The sequence below is a fragment of the Lagopus leucura genome, unplaced genomic scaffold, assembly GCF_019238085.1.
Source record: "Lagopus leucura isolate 7727_CA_CO unplaced genomic scaffold, USGS_WTPT01 Super-Scaffold_73, whole genome shotgun sequence".
Classification (NCBI taxonomy): Eukaryota; Metazoa; Chordata; class Aves; order Galliformes; family Phasianidae; genus Lagopus; species Lagopus leucura.
The window spans coordinates 89,357,241-89,372,334 of NW_024962252.1; the positions used below are offsets into that span (position 1 = coordinate 89,357,241).

At 41.2% G+C, this 15,094-nt stretch overlaps 1 protein-coding gene across 3 annotated transcripts in view; it reads left to right on the forward strand.

Moving 5' to 3' along the window:
- Window positions 1-5,340, forward strand: part of PLCB1 (phospholipase C beta 1) — a 373,777-nt gene extending 368,437 nt beyond the window's left edge. For 2 of the 3 annotated variants that reach the window (XM_042884248.1, XM_042884258.1), the window contains one exon: window positions 2,055-5,340. In XM_042884248.1, coding sequence (XP_042740182.1) covers window positions 2,055-2,285 — 231 coding nt within the window. In that variant the 3' untranslated portion in view covers window positions 2,286-5,340. The remainder of the gene's footprint in view (window positions 1-2,054) is intronic. The other variant, XM_042884267.1, reaches the window with a different exon arrangement.
- Window positions 5,341-15,094: the final 9,754 nt, after the last annotated feature.

Sequence of the window (15,094 nt, forward strand, 5' to 3'; positions counted from 1 at the left end):
TGCAGTTGTGGATGGTGCACCTCATGAGCTTTGATCCATACCTAAGCTTAATCTCTCTGCTTTCATCTGTAATTTGGGGGTAATAAAACCAGTACATGGCCATTGGATAAAACTAGGGTAAGCATATAGAATCGTTTGAGTTGGAAGGGACACTTAAAGGTAACCTAGTCCAATGCCCTGCAGTGAATTGGGACACCTACCACTCAGTCAGGTTGCTTAGAGCCCTGTCCAGCCTGACCTTGGATGTATCCTGGGATGGGGCATCTCTGGGCAACTTGTTCCAGTGTTTTTTACCTGCCAACCATGCTATACCGTGTTTTGTGTGTCTCAGATAATATCACAATGGAGACAAAAGGAGTATCCCTTCAGAATGTCTAGATATACAGTCAGAAAACAAATGAGAATTCAGTAAGAGACAAATACCACATGAAAGGAGGGTGCTATGGTACTCGATTGTATATGAGTTTATACAAATGTGTATTTTAGCAACAAGGTGTATTTAATGCAACCATTTATGCCTCAGGCTTGTTGGCGTTTGTCTGCAGTGTGACACCAAGGGGAAATGGAGGCAGGAAGAGCAGGAAGACTGCCAGAAACTAGGCAACAAATGAGCCTTAGAAAAACTGAGAAGGAAAGGCTATGTCTTAAATCTTCAGGAAAAAAAGTTGCAAAATGTGTCTAATGTAGAACTAGACCAGGTGAGCTAAGGACGGAGATTTGCACAACAGGAGAAAGAAGAGGCCTTACAGAAAAAAAAGTCAGAAATGCAGGATGAAAACCAGGACAGAAGCACAGGGAGTGGGAATGGAACGGCTCAGAGGGAGGTGTAGTGGTAAAGTCACGTGCTGTGGACAGGACAAGGATGATAAGAGTAGAGTAGGTCCTGAAGTTTGAGTGAAAATGTATATTACCTGTGAAAGCTGTCACAGGTGAAAGAAGCTCAAAACTAGATTGCCTAGATTTAAGCCTAGAACTGACGGATCAGAACTCATAGTATCTTCATATCTTCCTGAAAAAATACAGCTCAGAATACAATTGACTAAGAAACTATTGCAAAACTGCTGCAGCTACAGTTAGCAGAATCTGACTCCCTCTTTTTAAGAAGGTAGGTGGATGGATGGATGGATGACCAACAAATGGATGGATGGACGGACAGATGGTCAGAGCGCTCGCAGGATTTGGCTTTGGAACTCACCCTGTTTGCTTCCTCCATGCTCAGATTGGTCATGATGAAAAAATTGGCTTTGTCTTCAGTTGAAACTTCCATACATATTAATGTTTTCTAAAGAATGGATCACACAGATCCTTATATGGGCACTAAAAACAAAGGCTATTTGAGTAAATACTGGGAAAGGGCCCACAGCTTCCTGAAGACTGATAGCCAGATTTCTTTCTGCATGCCTGTTGCATCCTGTTGATGATATGACACTTTTTCCCCAGTTATGTCCAAAACACATACTGCATTAATCAGATAATGTAACTTTCCATGATCTAACCCTAGAAAATGTAATTTAATGATTTCGCCCCCCCCCCACCCCAACTCTTTCTGACAACTGAGTTTTTCCTTATGTTTTCTCCAATCATTTTCAAACTCATGCCAAGGAATTTGGCACAAGTTATTATATTGTTCTCTGAGCAATATTTGTGGCGTGATTAATGTGTGACTTGCTACCTGAAGCTTAATTAATCTTTCAGAGGCATATCCACAATCCTTACTGCTCTTGAATAAGGAATCCTGTGAAGGCTAGTAGGACTGTGGACACGAATACAGATAAACCACAAGTATCTTAAGGATCTGAGTAGCCCAGCACGGTACCCAAAACCAGCCTTATGCACAAGGGACCGCGTTTTCCTTCAGCTTTGCAATGACTGCATGGTAATTAATGGGCATAGCATATGTGTGGTGCTAATCTGAAAAAGAAGTATATTTTTGAATCAGGCAAAAGTGAGTTATTAACTTCCCCCCTCACCCCTCACGTGGTACTTTCCCCACACTGTATCTAACGCTAGTCATATTAGATATAAATGAAGACAACTTCTTTGTTTTGTTGTAGTTGCAGGTGGAACTTGATCAGGAATATCAAGACAAATTCAAAAGACTGCCTTTGGAAATTCTGGAGTTTGTACAGGAAGCCATGAAGGGGAAAATCAGTGAAGATGGAGACCACAGTTCTGCCCCTTCTTCTCTGGCATCTGACAGTGGGAAATCAAATCATAAACCTCTGCAAAGTGAAGAGGAATTGGAAGAAGATAATTCAGAAAAAGTGTTTGATACTACTTTTTAACTGCCCAAGCACTAATTGGTGCGCCAGGGCACAGCGCTCCCCAACTACTTGGCTCTGCTTTCCTGATGTGAGCTGCAACTGAAGCACTTCAGAAGGCAGGAGGAATCTGTATTCAAGTGCACATTTCCCAAAAGGAAAGTTAAAGAATTGTGCAGAGGTCTTCATTCCCATTCTTCAGCTTATTATTATGCTAAAGCGTAGTGCAGTTGTAATGGGAAAATTAATATGTTCACCATCCTCTCTCTCTCTTTGTTGGTTTTCTTTTTTGGTCAGTTTTCAATGGGTAATTTTCTGGCCATGTTCACTGCTAAGAATGTTTAATGAAGACCAGTATATTGAAAAGAGACAAATGTGTGCAGATTTCCTTTTGAAGTACCAGTGCAAAGTGCTCTAAACTAATACAGATCCTAGAGAATATTATAACAGTACTTAATTATATTTGTTTCCTACTTTATAACTGCACCTTGACAACTGTACCATCATTTTACATTTGCACTGAAACATTTAATCCTTTTTAGCTTTGCAAGCACTGGTGGCTTGCTGTCTTAATATTATGTTTATCACGGGGACAGAAATATAATTGCTGCTGAAAACTCTTGGAACTGTGGAGAAGAGAGAGAAAGAGAAGAAATTTGCCTGGAGATTGTTGGTGTCTGTGTACGTCCGTGTTGTTACACCGTGTGAGTGCATATATGTTGGTATATATATATATATGTGCACACACATCTGTCTATATGCACACATGGCATGTTTATATTTGAAGTCGATGTGGTCTCTTGGTGAAATGAAAAGTTTCAGGGATACGTGTATAGAGAATCTTAATGAAAGCTAACATCTGGGTTGTACTGATATAAAATAGTCATTAATCATAAGGTTCTTTTTGTGGTGTTAGTGTTGTAAATCAAAGTAGTTTTAGAATATAAATTTGATATATATTTTGCAGACTTAAAAGTATTGATTTTAAGTATCATATTTTAAGCTTACTGAATTTGATAGGATTATAAAATGTTTAGGACTACAGTATTTGAAATTGAGCAGAATCTTCCATTATTTTTAAGACCGAGGTTCGGTTTTACTAAGGTCTGGAATTTAAAAGGCAAAATATAAAAACCTGATCACTGATATTTAAAAATATATATTAATCCATTTAACTGACTAAAATAAGAAGAAGCAAAGTTTATGTACTGTATGATATGCATGAGAGAAGTAACAGCACATTTTCAGAAATTTATATCAAAAGACAAAGAGACTTCATGAAAGTCAGGATATATGAAAAGGTAAAGAAATGCTATTCTCTGGCATCCCGTATTAACAGAAATAGGAATTACGAAACATTACAGATTGATTCTTGTTTGTGTCCGAGCCATTGCGTGATGCTGAAGGCTCTTCCCTTGGATGTGTAGTGAAAAGGCGTGCAGATCTGTACAGGGAGGCTTGATCCTGCAAGCTCACATCCACAACTGACACTGCACACCACTGGGCTCAGTGGAACTTCTTGAGGTTAATAATGTTCATGCAAGAACATGTTCATGTTTGCAAGATCGGGGCCTTACTTTGCGTTCAGCAGTGGAGAAAGAAATCAATTGCATAGGGAGGCATTTTAATACACCATAACAAAGTTACTTTTCTTCCTTTCCCTCAGGATTTTAGTACTTTAAAGAAACTTTTTATTTGAATTTAAGCAATAAGATTCAAATTGAGATTAAGATTTCAGTTAAGGAATTGTGTATATATTTAGTTCAAATTATGGAAGACAAACAGTATTTTCATGTTTCTTTTCTAAACTTAGAGTGGAAAAAATTGCACAGTTTGGAGATTGTATTTTGGATTAAAACTGTCTTGATTTATGGTGATGAAAGTAGTGAGCATAAAATGCAAAAATTTGACTTCCATCTTAATACTAGGAAAGGGGAATCCTCTGTAAATCTTTATTTTGCACTTTGAAATCAATATTAATCATTTATGGAAAATGAAGAGTCAAGATGTAATGCTGCATTTTATAAAGTGAAAATGACATTGTTTAAATTATTAAAAGAATAAACTGATAGCAGTGTTGACAATAAAACTGAAGACTGTCATTGTACAGTGCAGGCTTTTAGGTAAATCTTAGCTCCTTTGAATTTCAGTGGTACACTCCCGTGGGCTTCAGCAGAGCCAGGGTATCACCACGGTCTTTGAAGAAACTTGGGCAAATACCAATTAATCTTTATTTATATTTAAAAACACAACAAAACTGTTCTGGTTGGGTTAAGTATACTATTGGCTGTAGTCATTTTACAGTACGTTTGTATTTGACCATTTACTGTACTCACATTTTTTATATCTGTACAGTGCCACTTTCTGCAGGTGTAAGGTAGTGTGTAATACTGTACATCTTGCATTGTTCAAACTATTTCAGTGAAACAGATATCATTTAATATTGATATTACTTGAACTAGAGTAAGATAATGAAAAAGGGTCTTTATGATGTGCAAGTCTTGTGCCTTTTATGTATTTGCCTTGTTCCGTGTTGAATGTGTGGAAATGCTGTATTGTGGATTTTCTGCTGTATAGAATAGAGCTGTCTATATTAAACTAGGTCGTGCACTTCAGATATCTTTACACTACTGAAAATAGCTTGGTTTTGGCAGTATAAACAGAATTTTAAAAATTCTAATGACAGCCAGACATTTTAGATTTAACATGTTCATAATTATGTTAATTAATGCTCATGTATTAGCTAAACATTCACTGAAAGATAACTAAAGGGACATCATTGCTTGCCTTTCTTTGAAATCAGTGTTGCTCTTGTACATTGTATTAATAGTGTCTGTAATTGATTAGTCCTTGATGATTTGCTTTCAAAGTAGGATGAAATATTTCAGTTAAAATGTATTTTTATTTTTATTTTTTTTGGTTCTTCAATCTATGATTGTTTCAGAGGCATAATTCACATTTTTGTAAAAATTCTATGCAATTTTGTGGCATGATGTTTCTTCCACTTGTAATTTTATGTGCTTACATTACAGATCCAAAGGACAAATAAAAATTTCTTAACACAAGGTGGATGTTTTCTCTGTTCGTTGACTCACGAATGGTAGTTGACTCCGGAAACCTTCCTGACCTCGGAGACCTTATGCTGAGCCCTTTGCCCCCACAGAGAGCAGTGGCACAAGGCGCCAATGAATTCCCCCCATCGGCTCCTCTGTTCACAAAAATAAGAACAAGAAACTGTATGTAAGGGTCTCCTCCGCCCCTCGCAGGGAACATGTGCATTTGCTGCTGTTCTGAAAAAAAACCCCAAAGGAAACAGGAAACAGAAAAAATGCACGGCAGCTCATGAGCCGGTAAGAATACCTAATGGTGTACACAACAAGCCGTTATAGAACAATTGCATGGTTTTTCAGTCATACCTGTAAAATACCTCAACGTTTTAGAGCTGCCTTACTTCTTTTCACTTCCCCAGATGTTCTGCTAATCATCTATGCAATTATATATGTGCTGTGAATTGTACCTGTGCAAAGGCCTTCCACTGAGAGCACTGGAAAATGAATCTGTTCCTTTGGCTTTTGACTTTCCCCATTTAATTTACAACGTAAAAGATTATCTCTGGGAGAAGAGATAAGCAGGTATATTAATCCAGTGTACTAAGGGATATACCTATTAAAATAAATAGTCCCCAAGGCAGCGAGACTCGAATTACTTACTAGAAAAGATTTGGGGAAATGGGGTTTGAAGAGAAGAATGGACATGGCACAGTATAAAAGCAGAAAGGAAGAAAGGAATAGAGATAAATGTTGAGACCAGGAATTTGACAGACCAAGAATAGGAAAGAAAAAGAAGAGGAAGACAGCAAAAGAAAAGGAAAATGGATTTATTTCCTTCTCAAAGAAGGAATAGTGGAGTGTGAAACCATCAAGGACACGGTTTGCCAAGGCTCCATCATGATGGGAGGCAAGAGGGAGGTGAGAGTGGAGGTGGATGGGAACTCAGTGCAGATGAACAAGGCTGAGAAGCAGCACGGTGGAGGGACTTACAGGAGCATGTGGGTGAGACCCCAAGAGGAGGGCAGACAGTGGCAGTGAGCACAGTGAGAGAAGCTGGAAGACTACGAGAAGGATTGTGAAGTAACCCCTGGCTCCTGGGAGGGGTTGGCAAGACAGGATTCTTACAGTCAGCCGAGCAGACATCCCCATAATTAGTTGTACTTCGGCAACAGGAGACATATTTGGTTACTGAGGAAGAAGAGCAACAGTGTGGAAGAGCTATTTGGAAGTCACCCAAGGGACAGCAGTGTCACAGAGGCCAGGCAGCAGGGGCAGAGCCGTGTACTTTGTACTTTTGTGCAGCTGTGAATTCCAGGCAAAACAAGACTGGTGGGTCTGAAGATTCAAGTGGGTTCTACAAATGGTCCTGACAATGCCAGAAGAAAACCAGTCCCACCACAGCAGCAGAAAATCCATTACTATCAGCTAGGGAAGGTGACTCAAGACTTGGCTTTGCCTTCAAAGTGAATGCTTTAATGACTAACTCCAGTGCCTGGTTCCAGGCTGAGTATTTGATCCTCAACTCCAAGAGCCTTAAATTGCTTCTTTCGCAGTTATGTTGCCTCCAGGCAAGGGCTGGAGGATGCCCAAAAGTAACTGAAATATTGGGGTGAGGGTACTGTTGCTGAGCAGTATGGGCAGTTCAGAGCAGGTGAGCAGGGTTAAGGACTGTACAACCAGGCCTTCTAAAACATAGGCATGCTCTCACATCCCCAGGAAGTCATTTCAGGGTAAGCAACAGTATCTCTGAAAGAAACGAATGGGAATTTAAAGGCACAGAGGCTATTATACCCTCAGACTTCAGGAGTGTTCTAAGCATGAGAGCTGCAAAAATCAAAGCCTTGCTGGAAGCATCTAAGCTGCCAAAGCCACCAAGATTCAGCTGCAAACCTCAGGTCAGCATTTCTTATTGACTGATTAGCTTCAGTGTCTGCACGTGGCTTGTTTGGGTTTCCATTCAAACACTTTTCTAAGAAGTATGTCCCTCAAGATTTTAACTTTAAATCTGATCTTCACATCTGACATTAGATACAAAAGAACCAGACAGAGTGTTAATTTAAAACAGACAAATCCTCTCTCACATTTAGCACTAATCATTCATAGTCAACACCTGAATGCTAGACCACTTCTTTTCTGTGACCCTACTACTTCCTACAGAGTTGAAATGAGGACCTCCCTGCCCAGTTCCTCCCAGAAGCAGCGCATCCCTAATATGCACAACAAGATTTACTTAGACATCATTAGGGCTAGTTTTGCCTCAGACAGGATCCTGGCCTTGCTTTTCTCCAAGAGCTCAGTAAGAGAATGATACTGTGCTATACAAAAAAAAAAAGAATAACTACCCAGCAAAAGGGTCAGAGTAGGACATTAAAGCCATGTGCAAAAAGCAGCTGGTGATGATCACTGTATGGAAATCAGTTACGGCCTGATTGCACACCTGGGGAAAGTACCCAGTCAGCCCTGGGAGCACAGGTGAAGGCAATTCAACTGACCAGAAGGGGTGGAGCCTGGCTCCACAGACCTCATTTAGGGGCTGAGTGGCACAGGGAAGGTTCTCTTGCTGGAGGTTACTTGTTGGTGGAGCTTTCCCCTGTGTACCTGCGATCTTCTGGTATGGGTGAGTGATTTTTTTCCCTTCCTTTTTAGTACGTTTCTGTTCTGCTGGTTCTTCTGCCATTGTGCTTCTGTTGTAATGCCTTTCCTGTTGTGTTAATCTGTTTAATTGCTGCAATCACAAAGTTAAGGAAGCTGACTGGAGAAAAGCACTGTAGGTTTAAGAAGTTTCTAGAAAGAGAGGCTTTCCACTGATGCACACTAATAATACAGTCAGAAGGAGAAAAAGCTTGATCTGTGTTGCTTTTTACAAATGTAATTGTGTAGTGGAAATGCTAAATCAGGACGTGAACACTTGATAGGATTGAGCACTTGGTAGGAAGGTAGGGCCGCTCTAAGGGAGCTCAGATGCAAGCAATACTTCTGAGTGACCAGTAGGGATGGAGTCAGGATCAGACTTCACGTAAGGGTTAACAGTGGAGGCAAGGGACTCTCATTAGAGAATGTACCTGAGGTCTTCTGAAGGTAAGAAGCCTCTTTCCTTTATTTCTGTGTCTATGGCTGTTGGATTTGAGCAAATCCTCGCTTACTGCAGCCTGCGACCTTGCTACTCTGCTTTCACTGCTGTGCTTTCCATTTCATTACAGATTGTTTTCTGTTCTAAATGAGTGCCTTTTGAGGTGTGTTTCTTGAATTGCTCGGGATTAGTATCATGGGAATAGCATATATGTGCTATGAAAGAAGGATCTCAGCAATAAAAGAAAAATCTGTGTTCAGCTCTCAAGCACTATAAAGACCAGATGTAGCACATTGCTTATTGTGTAACTGAGACAATTTTAAAGGCTTGGGTTTTTGTGGGATGGCAGGCTAAAAAGTGCTGTGGGGGAGCATATTGTGCCTTGTCTCAGAGAAGGTTAACCAGAACAGGTAGAAGGGCTTTATGTGGCACTAGAGGGGCCAAGTTCTAATTAGAAGCAAATTGAAGCCAACCTGGCAACTGCAAAGAGATCTGAAACTTACTGCTGTATCATTGGTGTAAGCCTAGCTACTGAGCAGAGAGCTTTCATTGCTGAGAACTAGAATGTAATTAGCATTTCCAAGCTGTGATGGGTAACAGGTGTGTTCAAATGAGTAGATGTAGCCTCTGTAACAAGGACTGAATCTCTTAAAAAGAAATAAACTTATTTTGTTCTATTCTTAGGTGACGTTTCTAGTTTGGTTAGTGTGGCTACATTTGTCTGATCTCCTAAAGGCAGCAGAAAACTGCAAGCAGAGCCAGGGAATTGCTTTCAGTTGGCTGAGAGATAAAAGGTGTGAAATACTCTGTCCAAATCTTGTATCTGGATTTTCAGGAAGGTTCTGGTATATTGTAATCTGAAAGTTGGGCTTTCACAAGTAAATTGCTGGAAGCTGATGATCTCTCAAGTCTCTTGGAAAAGCATAGTGAGAGCTGACAGATGGAAACTGTAAGCAAGCAAGTTAGAGATGAAGTGCAATACTTTTTTTTACCTTTTTGTATAAATGTACCAGAGGTCATTAATCATAAGTACTGAGAGTAGATGTAGATGAGGAGCTGCAGAGGACATGTTGTGTAACTTGCATTGTGCAGTCCATGCAGGTGCAGCAGAGAGGGGGGCAATGGCTGCCATCTGTGATCTGATCCCACTGTCTCTCTTGGACTAAAGGTCCAAACATTTTATCACAACACTTTCTGCTCTTGAAGAGCTTCTTTCCTCCACAGCAGGGCACTTCACATAAAAGGCTGTGATTCCCCTGTGAAGGTTTTGCAATGTCCTCTTAATTGCCAATGTTTATAGTGTAATCGTGAGTGTGATCTTTCTTTGTGGTAGAGCAATATGGGATGTCTCTCAATGTGGCATTCTCCAAGGGCATCAATCAGTAAAACTGTGGTAGCTCAGGCACTATTTCCAATAAGTGGAGTGAATCAACCCAAGTGCCCTCAGAGCTTGCTGCCAACCAAGAGGAGCTGATGAACTCTGGCTGGAGGCAGAACTGTGAAGTCTGTGTCTGAGTGCAGCCTGGTGGAGGAGGTGGTGGCAGTGCTCAGTGCATGCCACAGTTTCAATGCAAGGTTACAACAGTCTCAGCAAAGAGCTCCTTTCTATCAACTCTTTTCTATGTAGATGAAAAGCCTCTACTGAGCCAAGTGGCCTCCTAGAAGAAAGAAAAAGCCTCTTTCCCTTTAATGAATAAACGTTGTTCCATACTTCCACTTTCCTGCTCCAAAATGCTCACTCTAATCTTTAAGCATCACCTCTGCTGCTTTCAGTGCCTGTAGGGCTGTGGGATACTGTCAATTAGTGACTGCAGGAGAGACTGCTGAGACCTTCACACAGTAGCTTGATTCTGCAGTGCATAGAGCAGCAAATGCCCAAACAGCTGCTGGACCCTGTGGAGAGGGAAAAGCCCTTTCCCAGGGTATGAGAGTATTTTTCCCTGTGCTTTTCATGGTTGGATTGACAGCAGGGTGGGGTTATGGTCAGTGCGATTCTGCACATGGCAGCAGGCCTAAGTCTGGGATCATGTTTGTGTTGCATCTATTCTGGGTAAATGCTGCTTAAGGAGCAGGCCCTTGGTTCATCCAGCATGGTGACTTCTGCTGTATAGCGAGGTTGGTGAGGGGAGCATATGTGGTGTCTTTAATGGAATGTGTTTCTTGGATGTGTTCACAGCTTTTTGGGGGAGGAGGAAATGGGCACTCTTGATTCTTTGTTGTATGAAATTTCTCTTACTGCACTGTGTAGGTGCTTTCAGTTTCTTGCTCAAAGAGTGGTGATCACATTCTGATGGCACCTTGCTATCTTCATATTAGCAACAAAACAGTTACTTTGTTTTCCCTGAGGAAATTCAGCTTGAGGTATGTGCACGTTCTTCCTTTGTGCTGGAGTTATTTTGTGAAAAGCGATGGTCTTCTGTTTCCGTAATTTAAAACCATATCAGTGTTAACAAATCCCCGTTCTGTCATTCCGGTGACAGATCAGGGAGTGATGATAACTTTCTTGTGTCAAAGTAACTAATGAGAATGAAATTATCTGGCTCTCTGTGGAAATGCTGCTATTCTCAGCTCCTGCTGGGATGCTGCTGTTTCCCACTGGCAGCTGAAGTGCAGACCCTGGCAATGCTGCAGGTCCTGTGATGGAGGAGCCAGACAGCGTCTGTTGGCCCAGAGAGGGGTTGGGGTACAGGGACAGGAGTTAGCAAATGTTGCACATACTGGTAGAAATCTCAGGATTTAACTGCACCTGCTTTGCTAGGATAATCTATTAATTGAGGAGGTAGTATCTTGCCTTGTGGAGTTAATAGAGCCAAGTTTTAATTTTCCTGTGTTCCAGTCACTTACAAGCTCTGGGATAATCAGTGATGTACAATTTGACTATGTGTAGCACTATCTTGCTGTGTTGGCACATGCATTCTCTGCCTGCTTGTCTGCTTTGCATCCCTGTCCTAAACTTATGAAGTCCATTTGGTGTTTGCTCTAATGTATCTGCAGTGTCAGTGGGGAGTGTAGGTCCTACTTACTGCACTTCTACTCAATTTCTGAGTGCTTTGAAGCATCTCTAGAAGTAAAGAACTGTCTTTATACAATGATGCTTATAACTACTTGTTCCAGAGAAGGATTTCTTTGCTGCTTCTAGAAGTATAGAGGATAATTTTTAGAGGCTGAAGCAGGCATGTAATCCAATGGCAGGTGGAGGGGGTCTGCTCACTACTGCCTCCTCCTCTCCCACACCTCCTGTCTTGCCTTGGGGTTTCTGTGCCTCTGGCTCCTTTGGGGCTGGGGTGAAGCCTGCCTGCAGAAAGGTGGCAGTGCTGCCTGGCACTGTTGCTCCATCTGCTCACATACTGCACAGACTTCTATACCAACTAGTTGTTAATAATGAATTTTAGCCAATTTTTAATTTAGAGTGTGTAGTGGAAATGCTAAGTTGCAGCTTGAACCAGTGATTGAGCACCTGGTGGGAAGGCAGGGCCAACCTAGGGGAGCACAGTGCATATGAGTGACCATGGGACTCAGCCAGGATCCACCCCTTCCCAGACCTCAGGCAGAGGAGACAAGAGATCTCCAGGGAGATCCCTGTGTACCTGAGGCCTTCTGAAGTTAAGCAGCTGCTTGCTCGTTTTTGTGTCCAGAACTGTTGCATTAGAGTGAATCCTCACTCATTGCAGTCTGGGATCTAGCTGCTCTGCTGTCATTGTTGTGCTTTACGCTGCATTACAAAGTGAAAATCCAAAGTTGCTTTCTTTGTGTCTGAAAAGCTGTTTTATACTTTCATAAGAGACATCGGAAAAGCTCTATCAGTTACAGGGGTCTCTTCAAGGTAATTAATTACTGTGCTAGGCATATATCTAATCTGGAAACTTGATATATCCACGTGCTGCTGAAAGTCCTTTGGAGGTCTTAGAGCTCACCAGGGGATCCTCTGCTTTATATATATATGTGTGTGTGTGTGTCAACATGCACGCTTTAATGTATGTTCTAGGAAGGAGCTGGGCTGCACACCCTATGTTCACAACTCAAAGTGGAGGGAATATTCCTTGTATGGGAAATATTAAGGCTGTGTGCTGCCTGAAAATCACCTGAAACTCAGGTGGAGAGACTGCATTTCAGTAATTATTCCCATCCTGAGCCTGCAGTGGAGGAGGGCATCCAGGCTTGCACAAGTCTCAGCTTCCAGTAAATGCGACATTAAGAAAGGCCAGCATAATCACTGTTTATGCTGGAGTCCTCACTGTGCAGAAAGTGGTTTGGAAGATCTTTTTCCATATCCTCAGAAAGAGGAGTGGTGCAAAGCTAGTGGCTAGAAGGCATCCCATAGCCCTGTGTGGAACTCAGAGGTGATGTTACTGCTTGCAAGAAGACAAAACAGAGCAGTGTAACAAACATATTCCAGTCTCTCATCTTTTGCGCTTCCAGATGGCTGTTACAAAACACAGACATGGTATATGCCTGAATCTGAAACAGATGACATAACTGTGCTGGTGGATCATCTAACCCTTTTGTGTCTGGACTTTATGTCCTTTGGGTGCATTACTAATCCTTGCGGCTCTCCAAACTAGATTTTTCTTTAATGTCTCTTTTTGTTAAAAGATCCGAATGGCTAAATGGCATAAATTATTCTTACTGCAGCCTATTATAGAATATGATCACAGAACTGCCACCAGATTCGTCTCCTTCAGATAGTGGAAAAATAATATTACGCTCATCACTCAGCCAAGAGAAGGAATGGGTCCAAGCCACACCAGCTTCCAGCAACTCAGCATCGTGGATGCAGATGGTGCAAGTACTGTAGGATATGCACTTAGTTTTAGAATGGCCCTAAGAACTGTGGCTACATTTATAATGCTTTAAATCTGATGATAAAAATCAGTGTAGCATATCTGCTGTGGGGAGGTGGCGGCCCAGAAATGTCCTGAAGGGCAGGAGTTGAGCATGTAAAGCACCCATTTGAGAGTCAAGCTGGGACATCCATGAGACTTCTTTACACAAATAAATAACTTATTTGTAGTGAAGAGAATTATTGTCAGTAATCTTACTGGTGCTTTCAGCAGTTACTGCATTCTTGCACTTCCTTTGTAAGTGAGGCTGTTCCTAATTGGGGAACTGGAAGCTGTTTTCACAAGACTGCAGGATATGATGCTTCTAAAAAATCAATAAACATAATAACATGTACAGTAAAATCTAAGTTAGCAACTCTAAATTAGAGAAGGCTATTAAGTCACTAACCCTAGGAGCTACAGAGAACAGGTAGTTAATTAAAAGTGTGCTATATTTTTACAAAAGGGGGAAAAAGAGATGGAATATGTTTTCATACAATGATTTTAGGATATGTTTCTGGCTAGTGTTCCCTACCTCAGCAGGAGTACAGGCAGCAGTCAACAGTGCCTGATCCTGCTTTCCCTGACAAAATTGCAAGCTGTCACTGGTTGCAGCAGGAGCAGGGCTAGTCTTTCTTACAGTGAATTACAGCAATTTACTAGGCAGCATTCCATCTGAGCCACACTGTGGATCTGATTACAAATGGAGCCTATTCAGATACACTAACAGACAGGTATTTGCAATCACTGCTGCTGGATTCTGGCTAAATCTGTGCTCTGTCAACAAGAGACTTGTAAGGCAGGAAGTGAAGACAGCAACATCCCATTCAGACACAGGTCTGTTAAGAAACCCCTATTGCTACGAAGACATTTCTGTGTTTGCTTAAAAAGGGTATGTATTTAATAATGAATGCCTTTTCTTGAATGATAAATACTAAGTCTAAATTTAGGTGATTGGAAGGTATTACTTCTATTACTTCCAACTGTGTGGCTCCAAAACAACAGACTACATACAATTTCCTGAACATATTTCTCAGAAGCAATCAAAAAAATGACTGGGTGGAGATGGGGACCTAGACAGGTCACATCCCTGATCTGGTGCATCATGTGGGCCTAAAATACTTGCACCAGCCCAAGTGTGGGAGCAGCTGTGGTGTGTGTCCAGGGCAGGACTTTGCCTTTTTTGCCTTTCTTTCGTTTTGCTAAATGTAACCTGAACTTTATCCTTCACTGGATCATCATGATTCCTTCACAGACACAAGTGACGGGGACTGAGGAGAGCTCTACAGAACAATAGTAAAGCACTCAATACTACAGGAAGGCATGCATGCAATAAACTCTATTCCAAAGTGTGTATTAATTTGAGATAGGGTTTGTGGTTTAAAAAGATTTTGTGTTGTAATTCATAGTAACTAATTCCCAGCCAGTGTCATAGACCGAAACAGAATCAGTTTGTTTTTCCCATGTTCACTTCTAAAAGTGTGAGATACACCCTATGGCTCTCAAGAGTTTCTGGTGGCCAAGTAGGACTTTTCAGTAACAAGAGAAGCTACAGCTGGAAATGTGAAGCTCCCAGTTCAATGTGAAATAATGGCTGCTTTGAAATTGTTCTCTCAAATCAATGTTAATGAACTAGCAGCCGTGTGCACATACCCTGAGACAGTGATTGACATGAAAAACGTTATTTCTTTGTTATCCTGGGATCAGATGTTTTGGCATTGACTGTATTTTGAACCAGTTGTGAAAGTTGAACAATACCAGCTCTAGAAGCCATTTATAGCATATTAACATTTCAAAAGAAACTTTTTTCAAGTCTCCTGAATGGCATTAATATTAAATCCTGTGGGAAATCTCAAAATGTGAATTTGCTGTGAGTCCCCTATGACAGACCAT